The sequence below is a fragment of the Chinchilla lanigera genome, unplaced genomic scaffold, assembly GCF_000276665.1.
Source record: "Chinchilla lanigera isolate Chin_1 unplaced genomic scaffold, ChiLan1.0 scaffold00002, whole genome shotgun sequence".
In the NCBI taxonomy this organism is placed as follows: Eukaryota; Metazoa; Chordata; class Mammalia; order Rodentia; family Chinchillidae; genus Chinchilla; species Chinchilla lanigera.
In genome coordinates this window covers 45933370-45942845 of record NW_004955403.1, presented here as the reverse complement: position 1 = coordinate 45942845, position 9476 = coordinate 45933370, and the positions used below count along the sequence as shown (strand labels likewise).

The 9476-nt window shown below is 39.3% G+C and overlaps 1 protein-coding gene across 1 annotated transcript in view; it reads right to left on the bottom strand.

Annotated features, from left to right (window-relative positions):
• The window catches only part of Ppp3cc (protein phosphatase 3, catalytic subunit, gamma isozyme), a gene marked incomplete at its 5' end in the record, with an annotated part of 53366 nt that overhangs the window by 26505 nt on the left and 17385 nt on the right, over positions 1-9476 (bottom strand). The window contains 2 exon segments of the mRNA XM_005373663.2: positions 2525-2664; positions 4932-5077. Coding sequence (XP_005373720.2) covers positions 2525-2664; positions 4932-5077 — 286 coding nt within the window.

Genomic DNA, 9476 nt, shown 5'->3' with positions numbered 1-9476 from the left:
CCAAAAAACCCCCCAAAAAAACAAAAAAGAAAAGTTCAGTGAGGTTCAGTTTAACACAAAGCTAAAGAACCAAAACATAATAGCACAAAAAAAATCATCAAAGCACAGAAACATGAAAGTAAGGAACAGAATCATAAAAGAGAAAACAATACCAAAACGGCAACTTTCCCTGTCCCTAATCACTTTATCTCCTCAGTAGAAACACAGAGTGACTGGATAAAATAGCCAAGACCCAACTATATGCTATCTAGAAGAGAATCGTTTTACATTTAAGGATATACATATGGCAAAAGCAAACGGATGGAGAAAGATATTGCATGGCTATGGCAATCAAAATAAAACAGGAAAGGGTCGGGGATACAGCTCAGTGGCACAAGCGCCAGCCTGGCAAGCGCAAGGTCCTGAGTTCGATTCCCTGTACCAAAAAAAAAAAAAAAAAATTCAAAAAAAGGTAATCTGTTCAATTCCAAGTAATTACACATGTATACCCCCTTTCTCCTATGTTTTTTTGGGAGGGAGAGTATTGGCAATCTAACTGAGGACCTCAGGCTTGCCAGGCAGGCTCTGTATCACCGAGCTAAATCCCTGCCCCACCTTTGTTTCTGTTTTTGTTTTTTAAATATTAGCAGTTGGTACACATAATTCTGTACTATGTATTTTTTCACTTTTATTAGTGATTGTTTCATATCAGTACATAAACAGTTTGTTTTCTTCATTTTGAAAAAAACAGCCTAATAGATCAATGTCTGAATCTATCATAAACTACTTGTCTTCTACTACACATTGTGGCTATTATCAATCTTTTCTCATAAATAACACAAAAAGAATAAACATTATTTCACACACTTGCATGTAGAATTGATCCTCATTATTTGAAGTAACAAGTATTCTATCATGTTGCTTCAAAAGTGAATTAGTGAAGAATAAAACATTATTCCTAGGATAAACTTAATGTCCTATAAGCTTTTGGTCATAATATTTACATTGACTGATTCATATATAACCTTGTTTCAGATGTTGGGGACCCCTCCATGTGCGACTGAACCCCCATGCCCTTTACATTGAGCTGTATCACCAGCCCTTTTTTATTTTTTGAGATAGGGTCTTGCTAAAGTTTCCCAGTTTGGTGGGCTCATATTTGCAATCCTCCTGCCTTAGCCTCTTAGGATGCTGGGATTACAGGCATGTGCCACCATGTGTGTTTTACAGACACTTTATTTAAATATATTGCTAATTCGTGGGTGCTGAATGCATGGTCAATATCATGATTCATGACTGAACTAAGATTATCTAACACCAATTTTCTATGCAAGGCTTGGAAACAGTGACAGCACTCCAGCACTATGCTGAGTGCCATTTAAAACAGCAAAATTACGAACGACAAGCACAAAACCATGGCAAATGTTGCGCTACATAGGTAGCAAAGAGAATACAAGTACTTATTTATAGTATGATGGCTAAAACAAGACGGCAGTGTTGCCTAGTTAGCCTGGCAGGAACACGTGTGGAGTAAACCGACTTTGTTCCTATGCACAGTGCATGTCCATAAATGACTGTGAAAGCTCTGTATTGATTTTGGGGTTACAAATAAATCTTAGTGAGTAGAGGAATTCACAAATATGGAATCTGCAAATACTGAACATCCGCTGTCTACCCACAGGATTCAAACTTCAAAATAGGACTTCTGGATCAAGGCCATATTCATTTACAATTGAGAGACTGCCAAATTTACCTCTATAGAAAATTGTAACATTCTGCCAAGAGTAAAGATTATGCTCCTAACGATGTAAAAAGACGTAACAGTTAAGTGATTTCTGCAAAGGCTGGCAGGGAAGAATGCAAAAAGGTCACTTACAAAAGTGCTAAAAGAGAGGATGCCAGTGTGTGTTTCATTTAATGAATGTGCTGTTTTAGCCAATTAACAGATTTTTAAGGGAGAATATACATGTTTTCTTTGTCACATGAAATAATTTGTATTTCAAAACTCCCTATTGTTCTCTATTGTTGGGGGGCAAACCACAATAAAAGTTCATATGTGGAAATCAGGACAACAGCCAACTTCCAGGAAATGTCCTGGGCTTAGATCACAATGTCCTGTTCTTTTTATATCTTTGTCTGTTCAAATGGTTCCAAAAGCTGGAGAGCTTTTTAAAAATAACAGGATTCCCCTGTCTCAGACCTACTGAATCAGAACCTCTGGGGAGAGAGCCAAGATATTTTTTTTTAATGAAAATATATAAATGATGTTTAGAAACAAGCAGTTTGATCATTTGTAGTCAGGAATATTGAAGCACTGAAAGATTTCCAATCATGTTTGGTGTATTACACTTTTAGAGCATAATACCCATGAAAATATAAAACAAATAAAGTACTTTTGTATTCTATTCAAAAGTTAAACAGAAGCCCCTGCACCACATATTTGAGATATAAAATGCTTAAAAATAATTTGATTTTTAACTGTATCACAAGTGTTTTTTGTGTTTTGTTTTGTTTTGCTTTTAATTTTCTACTTTCATTAGCTTACCTGAAAAAGTAAGAGCACCCTCGGACAGTATTGTGGGTATAGTTCTCCAAGGTCTTTTCACTGCCATAATCCTCCGAGGGATCAGACCAAAGCAGGTCACACACTGGTCCAAAGGCCGGAGGTTCAGTAAACCTGTCTAACTGGAAGACACGCAAAAGCCAGAAGACAAAAATCAGTAAAACCAAAAGGATCTTAGAAGCAGGTAGGTAAAAAAACCCCTTCTACCTGTATGAATATATTAGGAGAAAAGACAGTAAGCCCCCAAAGGGCTTTCCTGCAAAAAAAAAAAAAAAAGAACATTTAAACAAGTGAGATATTCCATTTTTATTATTTTCTGTACTAAACATTTATACATATTCCCATCCTCTAACCATACCACTGAAAGGATTTCTACCTCCTTGAGTTGGGGGTATAGCTCAGTGTACAGGGCATGCACAGGCCCCAAGTTTGTTCCTCAGCACCTCAAGAAGAAAGAAAGGTCGAAAAGAACATCCTCCCACCCCAATCTTAAAGCAGTGTTCACTCAATCTGAATGTGAAATTGGTCGCTAGAGAGACACTATTTTAGGAAAACCATGTGAGAGTAATTTCAATTGCCTGTGGGAACCAGTGTTACCAGGTCAGTAGGAAGGCTTTAGACTGGTTCTACTCATTATTTATTTCATTGTAATGGATAGTTATTTTAAAAGAAGCTAGTTTAATTTTGTATAGGGTTTTCATCTTTTCCATTCTATGCAGTAGAGGCATTTCAGCATCAGTTATTCACATGTTCTTAGTCACTACGGCTTTAGTTAAAAGCATAAAGACCAAAAGAATACAAGTAACTAGAATAGCTCACTGCCAAAAGGATGACTTCTGCTAAGTGAAAGAGGAGCCACTTATTAATACAATTGATTAAGAATTGATAAATACAAGATTTACTGTATAAAAGCAAAAGGCTAGTTATTTAAGACAGTAAGGCAACAGAAAAGCCAGTGCATACAGCAAACCTACATCCCCTTATCCTCAAAAGTTGACTTTTTTTTGTCTTTTTGAGACAGGATCTTGCTATGCAGTTCAGGCTGGCCTTCAGCTCACTTTGTAGCCCAGGCTGGCCTCAAACTCACAGCAATCCTCCTGCTTCAGCCTCCCAAGTGCTGGGATTACAGGTGTGCACCACCATGCCTGGCTGAAAGTTGACTTTCTGTATTTATTTATTTTTGGTTTTTTTGAGGCAGGATCTCACTATGTAGTGAGATCTTGAACTCGTGATGTCCTTGAACTCCTGATGATCCTCCTTCCTTAGCCTCCTGAGTGCTGGGATTACAGACATGCACCACCACACCCAGTTGAAGACTGACTTTAATTCAGAGAAAACAGTTTTATGAACACACAAATCTTTAGTTTCAGTAACTATACGAGAGAACTAAAAAAATATAAAGGTAAAGAAGAAGGTCATGTAGAATAAAGACTGGTCCTCTTTTTTCAATGAAGACAGAGTCTTTGAAATAATCACCATGTAAAGCAAGTGATAAAATTAAACTTTATCATCTAAAATGTCAAAGTAGCTGCACATGCTTATGCATGCCCATAATCCCAGCACTCAGGAGACTGAGGCAAGAGGATCATTATAAGTTCGAGACCAGCCTCAGCTACAAAGTGAGCTTAAGACCAGCCTGAACTGCATAGCAAGACACTGTCTCAAAAAAGACAAATAAATAAACAAAATGTCAAAGTCAATGAACTGAGCCTGGGAATGTAGCTCAGCAGCACAGCACCTGCCTGGCAAGTGCAAGGCCCTGAGTTTGATTCCCAGTACCAAAAAAAAAAAAAAAAAAAAAAGGAAAGTCAATGAACTTCAGAGCTATCAAAGTCCTCATACCATCCATTCCAACTTTCTCATTTCACAAAGAAAATATGCCAAGAAGTCAAGTGATTTCAACAAGGACGAGGATTACAACCCTGGTTTTGTTCCTTCTGTATTTTGACATAATTTGAAGTTTCAAGGCAGGCAAGGCAGTACATGCCTGTACCACCAGCTGCTCAGGAGGCTAAGGAGGAAAAGAGGAGCCTGGCAGGGTCAGTGAGACCTTGTCAAAACAAAATGGGGTGCAGATACAGTTGAGTAGTAAAGCATGCCTCAGTTCAATCCCCAGTACACAATGGTGGTGGTAGAATATTTTATTGCTATAGTCTAAGAATTTTATGCTTCTCTTGGGAAAGACACAATTAATTTAAAAATGGAAGAAAATTCCTGGTAGATTTGTATCAGTTTAAACAGTATCTTGCAACAATGAGACCATAGGTAATTTTATTTTGCTACTTTTGATTATCTGAATTTTTAAAATTTCAGCTGAAAATATTTCAGTGGGCTGCAACAAAAAATAACGTTTTAAAATATATCTTGTGAGAATAATGAGATTACTTACTTTCCTAATGTCATCTAAACAAGTGATTTCAGGTGACATTCCTCCATGTACACAAAGAAACTGCTGGTTTAAGAGGGCAGCAAGAGGAAGACAGTCAAATGTGTCCATACATGCCTCATACACCCGTTCTGAATATTTGATCAGACCTACCAAAAAAGGAAAAAGTCAAGGGAAAAATGTCATAATATATGGAAAAGGATATAAGCCAGAAGAATACGAAGCTGTATCATAGTCATTTATTTACTTCAGGCAAATATGAAAACACAATCATCTTTGTAAAGATACTTCTGAAAAGTTATACATAAAGGTTTAACAAACCTCTCTCCTTTTTAAAGACAAGTGTGACCTTGGATTAACTTTCCAGCTTTGTTGCTCTGGAAACCTGGTAAGGTGACTGTCAGCTGTCTTATTAGGCAACATTGCTTATGGTAAAAATTACTCCATTACCTGGCAGGAGGCTATAGCTTTGGGCTCCTTTCAGGGTGGTGACTCATTGTCAGTATGTCCCCTTGGGACCCTGGAAGCTCTGCCAATAAAGCTTTTGCAAGAGATACTGGCACTTGTGATGCATGAGGCTTCTAAGCCAGAGTGGGTCCCTGCCCTACCCAGGTGGGCACTGTTTCTGTGCACCTGAGCTGTGACTTGGGAGGGGAAACGGAGCACAGATCTGTGCACTTCCACAGGGACCACAGCACTGAACGGCAGGACCTACACTCTTCTAAGCAGAGGGTGTTAAAAGGTCCCTTGACAGTGGTAGATATTTAACTATGAACTGGAGATTTAAGAGGTATCAATAAAATAACACAATCTTTTTGCTCATGATTTTAGAAGTCTACAAAGTAAGTTATATCCTGATAAAAAAAATTAAGTTATGTCCTGATAAAAATGTTTGGCTGGGGCCAGGAATACGGCTTAGCAGCACAGTGCCTGCCTGGCAAGCACAAGGTCCTGAGTTTATTTCCGGTACCAACAACAACAAAAAAATTGGCTTAATGAATTGTAATTTTGATGTAGTTGCCAAGTTGGGGCTACAGAACAAGGAAACACTCCAGTGGGAAGAAGGTGAAGGCTCTGCAATTCTCTGGGAAGGAAAGGTCATGAAATAAGAGGTAACTGGAAGATGGACTTTCATTTAAAGAGAAAAAGGGCACTTTTCTCCTCTTGGATGCTATGGTTTGGATATCAGTTGAATGTGTCCTTGAGTGTCCACACGTTGGCAGGCTGGCCTCCAGTGTAGGAAGGGGCAGAGTGGAGCCTAGTGGGGAGTGCATGGGGTCCCCTTAAAAGGACGGAACACAGTTCTCCTGAGACTCAACTAGTGTTTGCTAGAGGACTGCTATACAGAGAACAAAGCTGGTTCCTCCCAGTGTGACTTCCTGTCTCGTCTGACCACGTGATCTCTCTTTAGCATGTGCTCCCACCATGACAGCATCCATTGTGAAGTCCTCACCAGTGCAGTGCTAAAGCTACCCCATGTCCTTGGACCTCCAAACTATGGACCAAGCAAATTTCTTTTCTTCATAAAGTGTCCATCCTCACTGGGCATGATGGCTCACGACTGTAATCCCAGGTACCTGAAGCAGGAGGATGACTAGTTCAAGGCCAGCATAGGCTACATAGTAAATTCAAGACCAGCCTGCACTACATAGTGAGACCCTGTCTCAAAAAAAAAAAGTACCCACCCTTAAGTATTTTGCTGTAGTAATCGCAAATAGATTATATGCATTACACTTGGCCTTGTGTTTCAAAGTCAGTATGTGCCTGGTACAGAAGACCAGAAGTCCTAGAGTCAGGCAGCCCTAGAGCAATGTGAGCTCTTCTGCTTCCAAGATTCATCCGTCCGTCCGTCCTTCCTTCCTTCCTTCCTTCCTTCCTTCTTTCTTTCTTTCTTGCTTCCAAGATTCTGTACAGATTAGATGGCGTATAGTACAGGAGAGTAGAGCTGTACCTGATTATCCTGACAGTAATGATTTCCACACTTGTTTCCTTTTCTGTTTGTTCTGTTTCCTTTTTATAATCTCCAAGATTTTATTTTATACAACTTTTTGTTTGTTTTTTTGAGACAGGGTCTCACTATGCAGTTTAGAATGGTCTTGAACTCACTATGTAGCCTAGGCTGACCTCAAACTCGCATCCATCCTCCTGCCTCAGCCTCCCAAGTACTGGGACCACTAGAGCATGTACCAATACCCCGGCTTTTATTTTATTAATTTTGAACACCGGCTTTTTATCCCCCTACCCTGGGGTGCACTGTCCCTGGAGATACTATAATACCAGGTTGATGCATGGAGTGGACAGAGCAAGCTCTTACTACATCTCCCTGCTCCGAAAGTCCACTTAGTATATATTGTCCTCAGCTAGAGGTCGTATCAGACATTAAGTTGATAAGAACTTAAATACTGCCCTTCATCTTAGGCAAAAGGCCAAGAAGCAATCTCTCCAAGCTTTTAGAAAAGCCATTTCAGTACTAGAGCCTGGCCTTGGCAAGCTTTGAGAAATGAAGTAAAGGAACAGGGGTCCAGATCTGGACCTGAGTGCAGTATCTGGGGGGGCAGGAATGATTAGGGAGGGCCCTAAGGGAAGTGTAAACAAGGGAGCCACAGTTGAAGCTACTCGCTTCTCTACTGTAGGATGTGAAGGTTTTCACTTTATTGATCCTTTTTCTCCTGAAAATCCTAGGATCCAGTGCTTCTTCCATTGCCAACATCAGTAAGGAATTCCCTTCTAAGAGTCCTAACCTCAAACACAGGCAATAATCTAAATTACTTACTAATTGATGTTTCATAACAACATCCAGCATTGACAACATACCTTTTGACCCTCACATGATTTAAATGAATTTCTTAACTTGCCAAAGATATGCCAAGTCTGGAGAGAGATGGCAAGTAAATATAGCAGGTTAAGCCAGTCTGTACATTATAACAGGAAGCCAAAAATCAAATTAAAAAGAACTCACGTTGTGTTAGTATGTGACTAAAATAGATCACAACATGTTACCATTTTTACTTTTTTCAAAGTGTATGGATAAAAGCCAGATGTGATAGTGCACTCAGGAGGCTGAGGCGGAGGATCAACATGAGTTTGAGGCCAGCCTGGGCTACATAGAGAGTTCAAGGCCATCTAAAACTATATAGCAAGATCCTTTCTCAAAACAAACAACCAAAAAGGATATGTATATATGTATATAAATACCAACATTTAATTTTCCAAAGGGTTAGATTGAAGATGGTATCTATACTTTCTTTACATATTTCCTTAATTTTCTACGATGAATATATCATCTTTGCATACTACCATCATATTACTGATATTGGAATGTGTTGTAGGCTCTTAAAGTAGCCCTCAGATCAGTAAGTGCTTGACACAGCGTGGGGGTCAAGAAAATGGTCTGGAACCTTACTGCCTCCATTTGATTCCCACTTCTGCCACTTCCTAGCTATGGGACCTTGGGCACAGCTTCTCTGCTCTGTGTGCCTCGGCTGTCTCATACGTAAAATGGATATATAGTAACACCTACTTACAATTCAAGGTTGCGGTGATGATTAAAGGAATTCATGTATGAAAAATGTGTTAATGTCTGGCACATTGTAGGTGCTGTGTGTTCAATATAATTACTTAATCCTTACAGAAACCCAGTGAAGTGGGTTTATTACCATCTAAATTTAAAAGCTGCTGAAGTTGGGCTAAGTATCTCACAGATGCAAGCTTGTAAGTGACAAAACTAGAACCTAAAGTTTTCACGTTCTTATACGCCCTGCAACACACCTCTGCATCATTGTTAAAATACTTCATAGGGGACTCTGTATAGCCAACTGTATAATTATTAAAGGTTAAGTTAGCAGATTCAAGTGCTTTATTTGAAGAAAAAAGTAAGATACATGCCACAAAACACTTATTTCCATAATAAAGGAAAAATGCATCGCAGCCATTAGATCACAATAATACACATTCTAAGTAACACCAATAATTTAGCATCAAAAATTTAAAACAAAATTCTTAGAGTCAGCACTATTGCAAGAAACTACAACCTCATCTGGCCACTGATCATGTTTGTTTTAATTTTTATTTGACTTCACTTTCTGAAGAGCCAGGAAATACATTTATATGGTCCAAAATTTGAAAGTGACTAAAGGATCCATATTTTCTATCCTCTCTACAGGCAAGCAGTGTTACCAGCTTCCTGGGTGTCTTTCAAAGATATTCTAGGCATCTCTGTGCAAATGCACACATTAACTCTCTTCTCACAGCATCTTTGTTTTCTCCATAAGTGGTAACATACATACATTGCTCTGACCTTCCTTCTTAGTTCCTAAGATTATATTCCGGAGATCCTGCCACATCTTTATATGAAGAATGGGGGCTGGGGATTTAGCTCAGCAGCAAAAGCGCCTGCCTGGCAAGCGCAAGGTCGTGAGTTCAGTTCCCGGTACCAGAGAAAAACCAAAAAAAAAAGGGCTGGGGATTTAGCTCAGCGGCAAAGCGCCTGCCTGGCAAGCGCAAGGTCGTGAGTTCGGTTCCCAGTACCAGAGAAAAACCAAAAACCAA